General features: G+C 43.4%; 1 protein-coding gene across 1 annotated transcript in view; it reads right to left on the bottom strand.

Moving 5' to 3' along the window:
- Nucleotides 1-20,194, bottom strand: part of B3GLCT (beta 3-glucosyltransferase) — a 95,495-nt gene that overhangs the window by 61,366 nt on the left and 13,935 nt on the right. The window contains exons 3-4 of the mRNA XM_070578742.1: nt 15,796-15,835; nt 9,951-10,060 (exon numbers count right to left, since the gene is read on the bottom strand). Coding sequence (XP_070434843.1) covers nt 9,951-10,060; nt 15,796-15,835 — 150 coding nt within the window. The remainder of the gene's footprint in view (nt 1-9,950; nt 10,061-15,795; nt 15,836-20,194) is intronic.

Raw genomic sequence — 20,194 nt, 5'->3', positions numbered from 1 at the left:
TTTTTTTTAAACTAATGAGCCAAAGCCTGACTAACTCTTCCCAAGAAAACAGTGATTTCCAAAACGTTCTGTCAACGAGCAAAAAGAATCATTTATTTGTAAGGTTGAGATTCTGCCAGGTCTTAAATACAGTTCATATCACAAAAGAAGGCAATTGAATTAGAAGTGTCTGTTCTTTGCAAAGCGACTGAGTTGGGGGTGGGGAGAGTGGCGAGGTTTCTAAGCAGCTAGTCGGGCTCCATGTGGCCTAAAGTAGAACATGTAATCCAACACCTGCCACAAAATGTAATCTATAGCTGCACCATCCCACACACCCACTCCTCAAAAAACCCTTATCAGCATCTCCCACTTCTGAATTTTCTTTTCTGTTTTTGCAGGTTGTCTTAAAAATGCAACCATAATTTATGTGTGATTCTGCCCATATCTTAGGTCCTGCCTTCATCTAAACTCTGTCTGTCCCCTTTCTCTGATCACTCCCTCCCACAGAGCTTACATCCTTGTTCCCCATTCAAAGCGATTCCCCATCCCAGCATGATCCTTGCCTTGCGCTAACATTAAAGGCTACACTTTAGAGTCTTCTAAATGATGCATGAATCCTTGTTCCACCAGAACCTACTAAAAAAAAAAAACCACAACGATGCTCTATCTTCTCTCCTTTATTGTTTTCAATTTAATCATACTTTGAAATTCCTTTGAAGAACAATAATGCTTTCCATGATTTTAGGCAAGTGTGAATACACTTCTGAAGCTACACTATAAATGATCTCAGTCTAGGATCCCCTTGGTCACTGGACCCCAGACTCCAGAGGGAATAAAAGCTTCTGAGATGACAGCCTCTCCATCACAACATAAACACAAGATACTCCAATGGAGTCTTCACCAGAGTCTGAGCTGTTTGCTCCATCTCATAAACAAACGAAATACACAAATCTTCACACAAACATCCACTCAAGACAGAATTTTCTTACGTTCAAAAAACAGAAGTCAAACCATAACTGACACACAGATGCTATGCACACAGTAGGTATTTAAAACAAGTACACCGAAGTGCCTGATTTATTAGGAGATCATCGCACAAACTCTCTGTATGGGTTTCTGTTAGCCTCGCCGCCACCTGGTTTTTCCTTCGTGCACCTCTTTAAATAATCAATATTTATAACTTCACATTTCCCTTCCATCTGTAATGCAGAGAGAAAAAAACTCAGGAAAAAAATAGCGCTTTTTCAAAATCAGTATTCTTCTATCTACAGCTTTGCATTTCGGAACCTCATACTCGTGAACCACATTTCACCAACCTTACTTTCCATCCGTTCCAATTTAAAAAGATCGCTATTCCACTGCTAACACTTGCTTTGCTCATGCCCCAAACTGTGCCTCCACAAGTTCCAGTCCCCACCTGGCACCCCAAAAGTAAACCTGCCCGACAATTGACATCCTTGTCTTCTAGAACCATGTCTTAAACCGACACCCCTCCAGCTAATTTTCCCGGTCTTTCGTACCCGACTTAACAAAAGTCTTCCTTCATCCTCTCAGGCTTCACATGCACCATTAGCACTATATTAACTAGTGCTTTTTACAGATGACTCCACTTCTTAGCTTCCAATGTGTATCGGCTCTCTCAAGGGCCCCATGTATTGTCTGGAGATGTCCTGTTTCACTCAAAAGTACCTAATGTAACTATAGATGTCCAATTAATATTTGTGGAATAAATACTGTAATACACTTATGCTGGACTTTTAATTTCTGTTTAGTGATACAGTCATTTATATTATGAAATAGTTGCCATCTACCTTATAATTAAAATCAAAGAACTAGAAGATCTTTTCTCATTCCTTTCTAAACCTTTGCTCCATAGCAATCTAGAATGGTAGTCTGCACCATGGTAAAGTCTGCTGGCTTATTAATTAGAACAAACATACAATTATAAACTTCAAAGCCATTATAAACTGCATGATAAGCTTCAAAACTCGGGATGGGAATGACAACTTAGAATGACCCAAATTACTTTAGAAAACAAGAGAAACACTTTCACCACCCTAGTAACTCCAAGAACAGTATTAAATTTTCAGACAGAAAGTTAGTTTAGGCTCCTGTTTTTATATTCACATTAGAAGGATGAAAAAGGTTGCATTTTTAATAAGACCGCATTTTAGCACCTTGAGGCAAAACAGGTAATGACTTGCTGAAGCAAAGAGAACAGCCAGAAACAGATGCATAATCACAGAAACCATTACATTTTTGCACCTTAATTTTTTGCAGATTCTGTAGTCAAGTACAACCTGACAGGAGTAGTGAATAAATAAACAGCAGTTCTAGACATCTGGTAGTGTGGGAGGAATAGATATTTTGGGCTATCAGATAAATATTCAGATGATAAAACTTAGTGCTGATTCCTCCCTCACCAAGCAACTTCTGTGAACGCTCGTGGTGGGCAAACCTATGGAGAAAACCAAAATTGCATCCTGAAGACTTCATGATTCAGGCCCCAGGTGACACGAGGGCCCCAGACATCCTGTTCCATTAGAGGTAAGCGCACACTTGTCAAACCATGGGACTGACCCCTCTCGAAGGAGCCGACCAGCTCCCCGCCACGGTGCTGGGGATGCCATGACAATTTCTGCCTTACATTCAGCCTTTCTCAGCTTCCACAGCTGATGACTGGGCTGTCAATTCTTTCTCAAGAACATGTCAACTTCTTAAAACAAGTTCCAGTTAGGTTTTAACTAGGGAGCCACACCTGTCTCCTAAAGGGACTTTGCCTCCCTATGTTTCGTGCATCTTAGCATTCAATTCTCCGAAGTTAATCTTATTTCTCTATTTTCATGTAGTTCTAGGTCAGGGTATCTCATCAATACTCCAAGCGTTGTCTGCAGACCCTATGCTAGCTGTCAACAATCTCTGGATGTCTAAAATGCTATTTACGGAATAAACTCAGTTTTTAATCACATACGTAGCTTAAAAAACTCCATAAGGAGAAAAAATGAACCAGTATCAAGGATAGCTGCAAATTCTAAAATCTTTCTGGCCATTTCAACTACAAAAATATTTGCTCATCCAAATATGAAGTTATCTAAGCCATAACAGTACACTCTGGATCTTGTGAGCAAACTAAATCCAAGCATTAAAGTTTTGTCATAATTACTTCGGTACGCACAGTTGGCTTCCATTCTAGGAAAGAATTTCAGAATAAGAAAAACAGACTATCTTATCATTAAAGGGAGGTTTCCTTATTGCTTTAGTCTAGACTCCATTTATTATCACAGAAATTAAATGCTGGGGGGAGGGGATGTGCTTAATGATATTGCCTAATTATGTGTCTTTAAATGTAAAACCAATATTGCCACCTAGTGGCAGACTAAGTCACCTACTAAATAGGTTCAACTGCACATCGTAAATGCAAATGACAGTAAAAATTAAGTATAAGCATATTACAACTAAATGAAAGCACAAATGAAGTACAAGGAAAGCTCAATACTTTACATAAATGGAGCTCTTTTCCAAGTTTTCAAAGCTGAGAAAAATGTATTGGTGAAAATACAGCATCTGCGTGCGCTCGTGGCATTATACTAGCTGCCGTGGGGGATACACAGAGGAGGACAGAGCAGGGCCGGCCTCCCTCCAATTCTGAAGGCAGGAATGACGCCCTAAAGGACAAAGGGCACTGCAGGGCAGCCCAAGTGGAGTACCAAACGAGCGGCCCAGAAAGCAGTGCCTGGGGACAAAGACATCGTCATGGTGGACTGAGGTGGCCAGCAAAGACATGCAGGAAAGTCTGTCAAGATAATATCAGGGATAACATTCAGCCTTTAAGAGGAAGGAAATACAGTCACATGCTACAACACAGATGAACCTTCAGGACATCATGCTAAGTGAAATAAGACGGTCGCAAAAAGACAAATGCTGTATGATTCCACTTATATGAGGTACCTAGAGCAGGTGAATCCACGGAGACACAAAGTAGAACGGTGGCTGCCCGGGGCTGGGGGGAGGGGGCAAACAGGAGCTGTTCCATAGGGATAGAGTATCAGCTGGAAAGATGAAAAAGTCCTGGAAATTGGTTGCACAGTGTAAATGTACTTTACATATACTTAAAAAGGGTTACAATGGCAAACTTTAGGTTATATATTTTTTACCACAATTAAAAATAACAACGGTGGGGGCCAGCCCTGTGGCCGAGTGGTTGAGTTCGCGTGCTCTGCTTCAGCAGCCCAGGGTTTCATGGGTTCGGATCCTGGGCGCGGACATGGCACCACTCATCAGGCCATGCTGAGGCGGTGTCCCATGTGCCACAACTAGAAGGACCCACAACTGAAAATACACAACTATGTACCAGGGGGCTTTGGGGAGAAAAAGGAAAAATAAAATCTTTTAAAAAAAGCAACGGTGGCAGCAGCAACAAAGCACTCTGGGTAGGGATGCCTCCTGACCTAAGTGCATGGGCAGAGTCCACACAAGGACAGGCTATGCCCTCAGATTCCCTGACCACAGATGATGCACTCTCTCTGTCTCTGGACACTCCTTCTGTCTCCTGAGACGGCAGCTCTTGCTCTGCCCAGCCCCCCAACATCGGTTTTCCCCAGAGTCCCACTGCTCCCCTGGAAGTCTGCCACTACCTATATATATGTTGCTGACTCCCAAATCCACCATCTTCTGGTCCAACCTTTCTCCTGAGCTTAACACAAGTATCGAGCCTCCGGACGCTGACATCTCCACTTCAAATTCCATCCACTGAAACCTGAAGTTACCTGCACCCTGTAAACTTGCAAATCCCCTCCTCAGTCTCAGATGGTGGCCGCGCCCCACCCCGCTTCAGTCCTAGCTGGGAGGTGGTCTTGACTTCTCCTTCATCCCCACGCCCAATCTCCCCCCATTCTGGCCCCACATCACCCCAATCGCCACCACCCCAGCCAGCTTCACCGCTCATCCCCAGGCAGTGCTGCTCAGACTGTCTGTGAGGATGAACCAGCAGGCGTCTGCGACCCCCACTCCGGGCAGCCTTGCCCTGGATGAGTCCAAAGGCCTAACAATTAGGCTCCCTGCCCCAGGGTTTGCTCTCTTAAAGGTGTCCTCCTCATAGCCACCAGAGTGATGGTTTTAAAACACAAATTAGCTCAGGTCGACGCCCTAGGAGCTCTTCCTGGCAGTAATTCTCAACCAGGGGCACTTTCAGAAACAGTGACTGGGGGTCGCTCCTACATGTAACGCCAGAGGCCAGAGATGCCAAATGTCTCGGACGTATCTTGAGAAATATCTCTCAAAATGCCAGTAATGCCCCCCAAGAAAGGCCTGAGAAGGAACATAGAGGTCCTCGGTGATCAGGTCCCCACCTGACTTTGCAGACCGGCCGCGCACACTGCCCTCCTCCCAGGACCGCATGCACTGCCCACACACAGCCCGTGCTCCTGCTTCTCACCTGGCTGCCCTTACCTGGCTGTCTACCCACAAAGCCTGTCCCTGCTCCCATGACTCCCCTCAAGCTAGCTAGTACCTAACTTTTTATTTAATTTCTTTTTTATTGTATTGTGGTAAACACTCAACATGAGCTCTAACCTCTTAACAAATTTTAAATGCACAATACAGTAGTTTTGTAAAGCAGATCTCTACAGCTTATTCATCTTACTTAACCAAAACTGTATGCCTGTTGATAATCCCTGTTTCCCCTCCCCAGCTCCCAGCACCATTCTAGTCTTTGACTCTATGAATTTGACTATTTTAATACCTCATGTAAGTGGAATCATGCAATAGTTGTTTTTCAGTGTCTGCACTTCCATCTTGCTTTAAAATTGCCAGTTTATGGGCCTGTCTCCTCTCCTGGACTGTGGGTTCTTCAAGTACAAGGACCATGCCTTGCCGATCTTTGTATGCCCAGTACTTTGCCCACAGCAGCGCTGTAAATACTGAATGAATGAATGAGAGATTCAGAGACAAACTCTGCTACAGACCAGGTGAGTCCTTGATGTGTAAACAAAATCCTGACTTCAGCAGAGATGCCAATTTGGTCCCCATTCCTACCTTCCTCCTTTTAGTGATTAGAATTCCTTGAGTTTTGGCTGGATCAATGGCCGCTCAACTAGATATGACCTGTCCCAGCCTTGGTTTGCCTACACGATTATGTTCTGGATAATGGGATGTAGGGGGAAATGACCTATGCAACTTCAAGGCCACATCCTTAAATGGAAGCTGCTTGTCCTCTACGCACTGGAATGCAGATATAATGGTGGTAAGCCAGCTGCAACCACAGGCAGATGAGGACAAGACACCAGAGCCCAGGGTAAAGTAACAAGACAGAGGGAACCTGGAGTAGAGCTGCTGACCCCTGGACCGTCTGTGAGGGGAAGTAAATCTCGATCTTCCTTAAGTCACTGTTATATGATCTATGTTAAAGTTATCAAGTAACTTTTCTGGCTGTTTTCCATATTGTCTCTCAAAGAGTCACTTAATCATGAGATCTCATTTCCCTAGCACCTACTCATACTCAATTTTTCCCTACTCTTCTCCCTAAACTCTGTGGTTTCACTGAGAGAAGTAAAATAGGAGAGGTTGACCATTATCAATTTAAGAATTAACAAAAATTTTTAAAAATAGATAAAACAATTTATTTAAGTAAATTTTAATTTTAATTTGTTCAATTTCTTCTGGATTCAATTCAACTGCCATATATTGAATACCCATTATGTTTAAGGCACCATCGAGGAATCAAAAGCAGAGCAAGCCAAAGTGTCTGCCTTCAAAGAACTTGTGATTAGTACGGGGGGGTGGGTGGGTGGGGGTGTGTGTGTGTGTGTGTGTGTGTGTGTGTGTGTTTAAAGGTAACTATGCTAACTATGCTGTACCAGAAATAAAAAGAAACTACCAATACAATAGAAAAGAGAGCAAAGAAAAAATGAGAATGAATTTCAGGAAGTCAGTTCAATTAATATTCAGGGGACTCAGGCCGTGTACATGCAAAGCACTGTGCTTGGTTCTAAGGAATCAAAAACTAATGAGACACATTCTCTGCTCTCCAAATTTATAAGAGACAGACAGAGATGTAACAAATAATAATAATAATAGGAAGTGAAAAGTATACAGTAAAAGTGTGTGCAAGACACAGAAGTGGAACCAAAGAGGAAGTGATTTATCACTGTGAGTCAAAAGAGTGCACAAAAAGGCTTCCTGGGGATACAAGAACTCATCAAAAAGACAAGAGTCAACATGTGCAAAGCCACAGAGGTATGGCATAGCAAGGTGACCCCAGGAAAGTTAAGAAGATTGAAATGACCTGCAAATAAAGAGCAAGGGGCTGGGGCTGGCTCCATGGCCAAGTGGTTAAGTTCACGTGCTCCACTGCGGCAGCACAGGGTTCAGATCCTGGGCGCGGACATGGCACCGCTCATCAGGCCACGTTGAGGCGGCGTCCCACATCCCACAACTAGAAGGACCTGCAACTAAGATATACAACTGTGTATACGGGGGGTTTGGGGAGATAAAGCAGATATTTCCAAAAAAAAAAAAAAAGAGCAAGGGGCTGAGCAGTGGGAAACGAAGCTGGGATCCAGAGACAGGAATTTTAGTTAGCAACTCTGGTGCAAGTGTCTCAGCAAGAGGTGACAAGCACTGGAGGTTCCCACTGCTCTGCTGGATCCACCCCCTCTCAGCTGCCTGCCAATCTGCCTGAACTCCCGAGAGACACAGAGAAGCTCCAACCAGCACATGTGCTCCATTCCTAAATACGACCGCCGAGTGCAGCTTAGATGGGAACCTGCAACCATCCTCCCCCAGAGCCCAAAGCCGGTTTTAAGCATCCAGTGGTCCCCCACCTGGGCCCTATCCTTTTCAGAGCCCCAGGGCCTCCTGAAACAGCAGGTATACCCAGCCCCTAGCAGCACCTTTTCAAGTCTTGTTTTTCCTATGGGGAAAGAAAAGAACATTTGGAATTTACATTGCTCCCCACCAAAAGGTACCCACATGCCATATCCCCACTATAAACCAAGTCCTGGGACCACTGTCTTGCCCTAAAGTTCCCTGGAAGCTACTCTTCCCAGATGAGTAAAGGGGAAAAGGTAGGTAAAGAGCCAGTGATGAGTACCCATTTACACAAAAATAGACCAAAAAAAAAAAAGGAGTGGACAACTAATGGAGGAAATATGGGGTATACTCAATCAACTGGCCTTGGTTGGCAAAGGATGTTAATTATCCACATTGATCACAAGGACTATTAGTATGGATTAAACGGGGATATAAGTTAAAACACAGCAGTCTGCCTCTACAAGATAGAAGGTATTCCTGGGAGCAGGGACACATGCGGTACACAGGGATATACGCACTCAATTCTATTTGAGTAAGGGCTACATAACTCTGTCCTGATGTCACCACTGATTACACAAGTTGGGGTCACTGCCAAGGCTCAATGGAGCTGAATTCCATCAATGCTTGCCTGGACCCAGCTCAGGGATTATCCCGGCTCCTGGTCCCCCCTCCTCCCTGCAGCAGCCTGCATTGGCCACTCCACTAGGGCATCCACCAGAGCAAAGGGAAAAAGCCCAGCCAGTCAAGGTTGCCGCACGTCTGCCTTTCTGATGAAATCAGAAAAGATTTAGCAGAAGAAAATCTCCAAAAGTTGAGTTTCCAAACAAAGAAGAATTTTAAACTCTTAAAGCTGCTCCTATTTCCACTACCCAATAAAACAATCTGTCAGGGGCCGGCCCGGTGGCACAGTGGTTAAGTGCACACGTTCCACTTCGGTGGCCCGGGGTTCGCCAGTTCGGATACTGGGTGGGGATATGGCACCGCCTGGCAAGCCATGCTGTGGTAGGCGTCCCATGTATAAAGTAGAGGAAGATGGGCCTGGCTGATAGCTCAGGGCCAGTCTTCCTCAGCAAAAAGAGGAAGATTGGCAGCAGATGTTAGTTCAGGGCTAATCTTCCTTTAAAAAAAAAAAATCTGTCTATAGCATGAAATTCTTTCCTCTCCCTTGAGAAGGTATCATGAATGCTCCAAGGAGGGGGAGTGAGGACCTGTCCTTGCAGGGATGCAGGGAGGCTGGATGAATTTACATGTAAAGCATTTAAAGATTAAGCACAGTAAACCATATTCTCACCAGTGTCTTAGCCCTGAACCATCAAGGCTGCTAATTTTCCCATTGATATTTCTGACCCTTTATTCCCCAGCACCCACCAAGAGAAAAAAACCAATCTGTCAAAAACATCTTTTTACTCCTCAGCAAGAGTTCTTGCTGAGAAAACCAAGAGATGGCATTTATCTACAGACAAGCACTTCTATCTTGAAGGCCATAGCAATGTAGCATAGCAGGCTGGAGGAATTTTTTGCTTAGCTAAAGAATTAAGCACCTATATGGCAGTATCAGAAGGTAGATCTTTCTTTGCCCCAAACCTCCAGCATTATTCAGAACAGTGCCAGATTCAGTTCATGCCTATTTTAAATGTTATTAAAATGTACCTCTATGTGTCGATCTTTCCATAATCCTTCTCAAATAATACATTATAAATCAAATCAAAAGTCCCATTAATGATATCCAATTAAAAAATAGATTAAGAGACTCACAGAGGAAGCACTGCACTAAGCTTAATGAACATGTTATTTCAACATGAAATCCGCCTTAGAACTTGTTACCAAAATTCTGAACATTTAATTATCCCTACTATTTTAAACCTTGCCTTTAAAAAGTTATTTCCTCCATTTCTTTTTATCACACTTTATGACAAAATCATGATAGTCCTACATAATTTTATAATTCTCTTAAAACACATATAATAATTTGGAATGTGATGATGCTTTGAACATTAGGAACTAACTGGAGCATTTTAAACAACAGTCAATACTAAATAAGCAAATGAGTCAGAAGAGTTACTATCATCTAAATAAAACTGATTCTCTACAGATCAAGTGTTTTGGAAAATATAAATGTATCGAGAAATAATTAGCAGACATCCCAAGCTAGTTCTACATACCTGTGTAAGATCTGCAGCCTGCTTTAAGATGCTTTTTTTTAACTGTTCTGCTCTCTTCACATGAAAAGAATTACTTTGACTCTGGATGACAAATACAATTCCTTTTAAATCTAGAACCAAAATAAAAAAAACCGTCAGGTATTTATTTTTTAACTACTGAAATAAAATTGAAAACAAGTTAAAAAAAAAAAAGAAAAAGAAAAAGCTAGCCACAAGGCAAGTCTTCAGGCAATAAACTCTTAGGGAAAAAAATCAATTTACATGTAATTCTAGTAACAAAATCTCTCTTTTTAAACTGATCTCAGAAACGTCCTTCCTAGAAGTTAGCAAGTAAATAAGCTCTCTGTACTAGATCAAGTCTGTGGCAACAAACTGTGAATCTGCTCCTGCATCTGTCAAAAAGAATGTGAATGAAAATGTGCAAAAGTATGAAAATGTCTAGGACACTAACCTCCCTGGAGCAAAAATTCCAACGTTTGCCAGATCTTTTAACAATTCACACATAACCCTACATTGCGCTGTTACCTGTTCTGGGTTGAATCGTGTCCCCAGACTTCGGATGTTGAAGTCCTACCCCCCAGTACCTCAGACGGTGACCTTATTTGGAAATGTGTCTTTAAAGAGGTAATCAAGTTAAAGTGAGGTCATGAGTGTAGGTCCTAATCCAGTATATTTGGCGTCCTTATAAAAGGAGGAAATTTGGACACAGAGACAGACAGGGAGGATGCTGTGAAGACACAGGGAGAAGACTGCTATCGACAAGCCAGGGAGAGAGGCCTCAGAAGAAACCAACCCTGCCAACACCTTGTCCTTAGACTTCCAGCCTCCAGAACTGGGAGACAAATTTCTGTTGTTTAAGCCACACAACTTGGTGGCACTTCGTTTCAGCAGCCCTAGCAAACTAACACACCACCGCAAGAATGTTCTGGATGGCCCTTTAAGGTGACACTCAACAATGACTGCGTATGTCCCAGGAGTTCCCAAGAGCTTGCAAACAAACAACTCAACAATCCTTCCCCTACCTCACAAGGCACCGGGCCAGGATTAAGCGTTATCTCCAAGAAAACAGCCACAGTTCCACAGCAGCACGGCTTCAGCAAGAAGTGTTGCATAAAAGCCCATCTCCAACCCAGGCAGTATTTGCGAACCACCAGAGAGACTCGCTGCAAGGCAGCGGGCTTTTTAACAATGGCTGGCAGGGAGGAAACCCAGTATGTCATGTCCGCCCGACCAGGGTAGAGGATCAGAGGTCTTACCAGTAGGGGTGGTGGCTCAGACCCACACTGAAGAGGAAAGTTAGGCTTCCCCAGGTTCTGAGTTTATAATAAAGAAATAGAGCTGTTGTGTCAGGACCCTGCCACAGACGCGGTGTTGGCAGAAGTCAGATGTCACATAAAATTGTAGCCTCCAGCAAAGTTTACAGCCAATGAACGCAGGGATGAGCTTTTCCCCTTAACACCTCGACTCAGGGAGACTAATTTGGCTTTAATTTTATTCCATTATATTTTATTGTTCTTATGTTCAGTTCCACACTTCCATTCGTTTGTTCACTCACTCAAATATTCATACAACAAACAGCTCCACAGTGAGCCATCTAGATCCTAAAAATAATCCAAAATGGTCTTTGGTTCAAACTCAATAAAAAATTTAAAAGGAAATGCTGAACAACCTATTGAATATGACCTAATTACTTTTCTGTAGGAGTTCACATAAATATGAACAGCCCACATACCTATCTCCATTTTAAACCAGCTTCCTGGTTCTACAAACCAGATGCACGGAGAAGGCTTAAACGGGTGGGTTATATTTCAACTGAAATGCAATCTTTGATTCACTACATCTGAAACATTAACATAAGTGACATCAAACGAAGGGGTACAAAGATTTATTTTTGTTAAGAATGGAGTAAATAAACTTCAGAGAATAATTTTTGCAAAATTTAATAAAGTTGAAGATGCACCTTCCCAATGACCCAGAAATTCTACTCCTATTAATTATCCTTGAGAATCCCATATGTATGTACAAAGATAAATAACAAGAGTGCTCACAGAATTGTGTAAAAAGAAAACACTGGAAGCAATCCAAATACCCACTACAAATCGGACTACTATATAGCAATAAAATTAACTAGCACTACATGTATCAATCCAGATGGATATCGTAGATGAATCCTATGAAAGAGCACGGGAAAAAAGCAAGGTGCAAAGGAATAACTATATAAATCAATGGTTTGCAAAAATACAAACACAAATACATATATAAAATGGATATATGCCCTCTATATATGTATGTATATATATCATATATGATGTGAAAGTATAAAAGATTATATGAGAATGATAACTACCAAATCCAGATAATGGTTAAAAGGCCTCAGCTGTGTTAGTAATTTTTATTTCTTAAGCTCAGTGATAGACACATGGATGTTCATTATTTTACTCTTTGTAGCTTCCTGTTTGTCCAAAATAACTCAATAAAGTTTTTCAAAGAGCAGATCCACCTGTCAAAAGGTTAATCCTGCAGTACTCAGCTCCTGCCACTCCTCCTACCAAATCAGCAAGGCTCCCATGGTTCTCACAAAGACAACAGTTCTTCCACGCAGGGAAGAGGCTCTGCAAGAAAAAAAGCGAATGCCTCCCCTTTCATATACCTGGGTCCTGTGCTCTGAGTTGTATTTGTTTCTCCTGCTACCTAGAAATCATCAACATCCTTTTTCACGGTCTTCGATCACACATGCTATGTGCTCTCATTCAGCAAACATCTCTGAGTCTCTACCAAGTGCAAGGCTCTGGGATACAAAGACGAGCAAGTGCAGTCCCCCAGCATGTAGGTACCTGGGTCTAGTTCAGAAGGCGGCCATTACAATGCAAAGCGGTAGGTGTACATCCGGAGCCAAGGCAGGGAACTCTGGGAGCACAGCGGAGGGGGAGCAAGTGCAAGGAGAGCTTCCAGGAGGGGGCGTTTCCTGAGCTTCCTCCGAAAGCAGCAGTTTTCTGCAGACTCAGGCATCGAGGGTAGCAGATCAGCGGCAGAGAAAGAAGTGGGTTATCACAGAGCCCACAACCCGCCTTATCTCTGCAGCATCCCTGAGCAGGTGACCAGGGAGTTTGTCAGGCATTTCTGAGAAAAGGATGAAGGGAACAGTCAGCGATAAAGCTACAGAGGAAGGAGGGGTGGGCCAGATCAGATCATGAAGGATTTATATGCCACAGAAGGGCTTTCAAACAGGGAAAGGGCCTCAGAGCCATCTGGGGTCCCAGAAAGTGGGGCCTTCCCAGAGGAAGCGATAAGGATACTGTTTCCCAGGGACGCCCAGAAAAAGAGTGGGAAGACCTTCCCAACAGAGGGAGCAGTGAAGGTTTGGGACAGCAAGTAGAATTCAGAGCCCCGAAAATAGGAAGAGTTAGGTACGGCTAAGGAATAAGATGCATATGGGGGAGTCACTGGTGATGAGGCAAAAGACAAAGGATGCATCCAGTTCCTATAACCCTGATAATAATAACAGAAAATCATTTACGCGCCATGCAGCCCCACCCCCACTCCAGAAAAGAACCAGGCTAGTACAGTTTGGTGCTGAAAACAGTTTATTTGCTTAAATTCCTGCTGTTCTTTATATCAGCACCAAGACTTATTTCCTGACATACATCCTAAGCCCTCCCTAACTCAATCAATTCTAGCTAAGTCTAGACCCCAGGGCTCACCGTGGTGACTGTTTCTGTCTATGCCATCCAACATCTGACTCTTAAGCTCCTACTGCCCTGTCAATGGCGCTAAATAAGACGACTCCACTATTTCCTTATCACTCAGGTTGCACTTCTCTAAACTCACGGCAATTTGCCTTCAGCAAACACTGTCACAACTCAAGACAGATTGTCATTGTTTCTCCGCCAGGAATGTGTGATAAATGGGTCGTACACCAAGTGCCTGACAATAATGATGAGTGTGACAGGCGAGAAAGGGAAGATAAAGAAATTAGTCAGGGATACTGGGAGCACCGATGCGGTTCTGAAGCCAACGGTAAAGAAAGGCAGTCGAACCAGAGATGGTTAGAAAAGGATTCTGGAAGGAGGAATAATTCTTCTTTGAAGGTAAAGGAAATCAAAAGTTCTCTATTCCCTCAGTCACTGAGCATGCATCATGCACCACACACTCCACTAAGCGCTAATCTTTCCTGGTCAGAGATTATCCGGAAACATGGATTCCACCATGCCAGTGTTTTTCTGATGAGAAATCAACGTGGTTCTTCTGATAAGAGCTGAGTACCAGGCAGGCTCATGACTTAGGCTGAGGGGTAAGTAAATACGCACACTTACACATATACATGAAGAGTCACTCCAATTGAGTTTCACTTGATGAGAATAATTGTCACTGGTGAATCCGCTGATTAGGCAGTGAGTCAAAGAGAAACAAATAGAGGATGCCCTGCTCTCGGAGGCTGTCACCCAGCCCTGAGTATTGTGAGACCATGATCTAGGCAGATCCGACTGGGGCAGCTGCTCTACAGACCCCTAGTCCTGTAGACTTACATTAAGATCGTGGCAAATAAGCTCCCTGGGTCTTTTTCAGATGAACTGATACCAAGTTAAGCATCACTAGATTGCCCATTTGCAATTGCAAGAGTGTAGATTTACTTGTCCAGGTAAACTTCCCCTTGGCACTTTTAAGCCCGTGTTCCACACTAGGGTCATTAGTTCATTTAATAACCATTTATTACGAGGAGACCTATCAGCTCCCATAAAATAAACACACAAACAAATGCCCAAACCCACAAGGGTTGGCAGCAGAGAAAAAATCTTCGCATGAGGAGGAGTGGCTGAGACAGACAGGATGTTGCAATAGAGAGAAGAAAAAGCAGTGAACCAGTGTGGCTCCTTAAATACAGCTGCTCTCAGAGCCTGAAGACTCCAACCCATGTGCCTACAGTCGCCTGCATGCCCGGGCCCCAGCACAGGTCATCCTCCCCCTACTATCCAGCAGGGCCTCTTGTGCCTTCTAGGCTCCTCAGAATCCAGGCCCAGGAAAGGAAGGCCTAGAAAGGAAAGTGTGCCTTTCCCCTCCTGTCCAGGGTGCCTACCTGGGACGACAGACACTGACAAGTTCACACCCTTTGGAAAGAGACCCCACACACAGAGCTGTGGCTCTACCCTCCTATCAACACAGGGTGGCATATGTCCCACAGAATACAAAAATGACTAACTCACGGTCACGTCCCTGAAGATGCTCACAGTACTATACTGGAGGGAGAAAGACGTGTTTAAAAGGGTGTGCAAATAAGGACACATATGGGCTGTGACAGAAGTATGGTGTGTCTGCAAGAAGAGAATAGCCACTTCCACACCAGGGTTCCCAGGTTAAGTTTGACAGCAGATATGGTTGACAAGCTGACCAGAAGGGAAAGTGGTGTCTGCAGGTCAGAGACTGGGGAACCTGGCTCCAGACAGAGGACGGCATGAGCAAACATCCTTTTTTCCCCACTAAGCGTGGGCCCCTAATAACAGAGACCACGTCTTACTCATTTCTATAGCGCCAACAGTGCCCAGCTGGCACAGTAATCTGTCCTTATTGGTAACTCAATAGATTATAGCCAAGGGAATTATAGCCAAGGGAATTAAATCCAACATATTAGCTGTTACTTCCAGTCACATGCCAATATGTCAATCCGAAAAGTGTTCTCCCTGTGTCTTCACGAGGGTAAACACTGGGCTGGGCCAAAGACAGAGTATTTGGACAACAATATTTACCCCACAAATAAAATCAGAAAGAAAAACTCACTTCACTGAAATATAATTTACAAGAAATACACCTGGGTACATACTCTTAAGTTAAAAAAAAAATCATTACTTACCTATGTCATTTTTCCTTGATATATCACTTTTCTTCAAATTCTGTATTTTAAATAAAAGAGAAAAAAATAAATCTCATCACCATAACAAAGCTAGCAAAACACCAAAAAATATGTCTGGTACACAGTAACACTTCATATTGAAGTGAGACACTGAAGATGAGAGCTTGGAAATGCTTCCCTAAAGAGAGAGACCAAAACTTAAGGGGAAAAAGGCAGCCACGATGTATTTCTATGTCATGACAGAAGGTTCCTACGGGGCTGTCCCTTTCTTCCATGATCTTGGGCAAGTCACATAATTGAGCTGAGGCTCTTTCCTCCTGTATAAAATGAAGCTAATGCTTAACTGGTTCGCAATGTTCCTAGGAGGGATATTTAAAAACTTCTTAAACTCTAAAGCATCACAGACAGTATCAATTCTGGTAGTGTGTTCCTCTTGAAGATAAGCTCCACTAATGATTGTACTCATCATCTTGTGGGCTCAGACATACTGTCAACAGGAATGTTACCACAGTGTTCTCTCCTACCTGAGAAGCAGCGCTGGGGGCCTAGACAGGGCCCCAAGCTGGCCAGCCCGTGGTTCACGAGAATTCATGAACACAGAAGGGGCGTCCTAGAGCCACAGAGCTCCAGACACTGAGATCTGGGTGTGGGCACAGAAATACCTGATCCTGATCCTCAGTAAATCAGGGGAGGAGCTCTTAAAAAATTTCTCTGACAAAGTGCACAGTATCAGCAGCTAAACCTGCCATTTCACTGTCTTCTTCAGCAGACAAGGAGGGAATTTTCTCTCTAATTGCCCTTTTCCGCTTTCAACCACCATATGCTATAATTATGACAATTGGACAGTGGCGAATATCCTTCAATTTACTTCACAGACTGCATGAAGAAATGCAGTTGTGAGTCTTTACCAACAAAACCAGGGACAGCTTAAAAGCCAAGATACAACCACACAGAGAAGTGTCCTCTTAGAATGCCAAAGGGACTGTGACAACAGACAGGGAGGAGAGAGAGCAACACACTAGGGAGTGTCCACCTTTGGTAGCATTTTCTGAAATTATCTTTGTCTCAAGAACAAAAATACCACTGAGTCGAGAGGAACTCCAGTTATGTACTGATTTGTTACACCTCAGGATCAAGTGACACTTTACTTAATCCTGATAAAACATGTACTTTTTGGAAAAGCCCACTAAAAAAGACTGGAAAGCTCAAGCCAGGACTCTAAATGTGCTGAGCCAAAGCCAGGTTATTGTCACAAGTCACGGCATCTGCCATACTCTAAATGCCACTCCTGGCCAAGAGAACAGCCTGCTCTTGCAGAAGGAGTGCTGGCCTCAGATCCAGGGAGCCCACCCAGCTTCCACCATGAACCTGAAGCCCGCTCCTTGGCCATGCTGCCTTCTCCTTTCCAGCCCACAGCTTCAGCTGCCAAATGAAGATCATGGAAAATTAGAAATTTTACATCTAAAAATAGCATTGGAATGGGTAAACAAAATGTGGCATACACACACAATGAAATATTACTGAGCTTTAAAAAAGAAGGAAATTCCGACACATGCTACAACACAGATGAAACTTCAGGGATCATGTTAAGTGAAATAAGCCAGTCACAGAACGAACACTGTAGGATTCCACTTATAAGAGGTCCCTAGAGCAGTCCAGTTCATAGAAACAGAAAGTAGAAGGGGCTGCAGGAGGGGAGAACGGGGAGTTGTTGTTTAATCAGGACAGAGTTTTCATTTTGCAAGATGAAAAATGTTCTGGAGATTGCTTGCATAGCAAAACGAATACACTTAACACTGACCACTGAACCGTACACTTAAAAATGGTTAAGATGGTAAATTCTATCTTGTGTATTTTACCACAATTTAAAAACAAATACCATTAGAGATGATCCAATCCAACACTCCCCTTTTACAAATGAGACAGTAGAGACTCAGAGAAAGATTAAGGATTTGCCCAATATCCAAGTCATTCCAGCCACAGAACCAGGATTAAAATCCAGGCCTTTTGACTCCTTTCCAATGTTCCTTTCTTACACCCCCATGACAATGCATGCCCAGTCTTCCTCCAGAGGCATCCTTCAGAAAATGGGCATCATTAGATGGAAACATATTTTGAGAGGAAGCTAAAAGTAATACTTATAACAAAAGTCACCTTTATCAATAACCTAAAAGATAAAAAATATCCTGAACTCGGTGTTTCCAGACTGAATAATTTAAACAAGCTGTAACACCAATGGAACTTTCCACCAGATAACCGGTGGAAATTTTAAATCAACCAAAATTATACATCTTTCTATTTGTTATTAAGCACTGCAGCTCCAACTGGCTGACACAATTGCTAGGAAATGATCAGCCATTTCAAATGGCTCAATTTGTCAACTGTAAAAATAAAGTATCCAAGGAACGGTTGAATTACGTAAACTGCAACGGAACCAAAATGGTCTTGAGTAATTTCCCCTTTGAGAAAGAAAATTAGACTAAATGAACAGAATTGACAGAACATTTAAAATTCTGTCTCCAGCTTCCCTTGTGAAAAGGCTTAGTTCTTCCTAAGAAGAAAGAAACACATGGTTTGTTTTATTATCTCTGCTGCCACACGTTTCTTACACCAACTATCAAGATCAATCAAAACGTGCTCACTGTCGAAGTTTTATAGTCAACTGGATTGCTATTCAGACAGGAAAGAGATTTGTCTCTAAAACACCTACCCCACAGGCAGCTCCTACTCCAGCCAGGAAAAGACCAACCCAAGGCACCCTCTGCATAGTGTTACTGTTTAAGGCACGACAGATCTGAGTACTTGCACTCCACATATGCAATGCTTCGTTTATAAATTCTTCATGACAAGAAGATAAAACATCCACAAAAGAATTTAATAGGAAATCTTTAAGAAGGAGGAGAAGCAAAAGGGCATCTCCGACCCAGTCACAAATGACCACCGCCACCCACCAGATTTTGAATAAAATGACACAATCAGGACGTGCTCCTCAGCGCACTCGAGTCTAAGCCGCTCCCATCTTCTAATTCTGCCCCCACCACTGACCAGCTCAGGCCTCAGTTTTTCATCTGTAAATTAGGAATAATAATTACAAGACCTCCTGCACAGCGTTGTTGTGAGAGTTTAATTAGAATGCTGAGCATAGTGTCTGCCCACAGGAAATGCTCCGTAATTGTTAGCTCCTACTCTGGTTATCACCACCGTCTGCTTCAACGGCCACCAAAACCAAGAAAAACAGTTAAGGGCTATGGTTCCTCTTTGTACTTTGATTTGTTTGGGTTCCTCTCGAAGGCTGCATAAGACAGTCCCTGCTGCCATACCAGGGAAACATTTAAATAGGGCCTGGCACTGTTGTAAGTGGTGGGGACAAGCACACACACATTTATTCTTCAAAACAGCTTTCTGAAATAGGTCCTATTACCCCATCTTACAGATGAGGAAGCTGGGGCACAGCAAGGGTCAGTAAGTCGACAGCAGACAGTGGTGGAGCAAGGATGTGAACCTCGGCAGTTTGGCCCTAGTGTCCAGGACATAGTACCACAGCCCCCACAAGATGTAAGGCCGGGCAAAACTGCTGTGTGAAGACAGGCACACGGCCATGGCTGAGGCAACATCCACGGCTGGAGCACGAGCCTGGGTGACAGGCCCCCCCCAAAAGCTGCGGCAGGTCAGAATCCAGGACAGTGCAGGGACCAGGAGTCCAGGAGAGGAGCCTGGGCCCAGAGGTCTGGCCACAGGCAGTACAACGGGCACTGGCAGCGCTCAGGATTGTAATGTGAAGCCAAATCTGATGCCAACCAGTGAATCAAACATTGTTTGAGCAAGGACCCCAGGCCTGAACAGAGCTGGCCTATCTTCTAAAGAGAGCCCTGCCTGGGCCCCTGACTAAGGCAAGCAGAGAGGTGAGGTGGGCGGGAGGCAGCTGCTTCTAAGCAGTAGACAAGGAACGGGGCAGATCCTGATCAACTCTGCCGAGAGCGATAAAATGATAATCCTCAATTAATGTGGTTTCATTAAAAGCCCAAACTCCTACCTCCGGGTTCATCTACAGACTTCGGGTAACCTTGGACAAATGGATTCCTCTCTATCTCCCAGTCGCAGGTATGGTCAACAGTAGGTATTTTATCACTGCTTCTCCTGGTGGGATTAAGAGCTTTTTGGCCCTCTGGCCTAAGCACAGACTGAGTTAATGACATTTTTCAAAGGCTTTAATATCTTTGCATGAAAAATGACACTAAGATATAGGACTCTTATCTCTATTTATACTCCTACTTATGTACGTATTTAAAGGTGATACATACAGTTCCTCACTTGAAAAGATTAGTTAAAACCCATAGTTGAAAATATGTGCTATAATTTCTAAATTCATTCCACAAAATTTCAATTCCCTGTTAATAAC

Source organism: Equus przewalskii, chromosome 16 (genome assembly GCF_037783145.1).
Source record: "Equus przewalskii isolate Varuska chromosome 16, EquPr2, whole genome shotgun sequence".
NCBI classification, from domain to species: Eukaryota; Metazoa; Chordata; class Mammalia; order Perissodactyla; family Equidae; genus Equus; species Equus przewalskii.
Note: the sequence above shows the minus strand (reverse complement) of the source record. Positions and strands in the feature narration are given on the sequence as shown.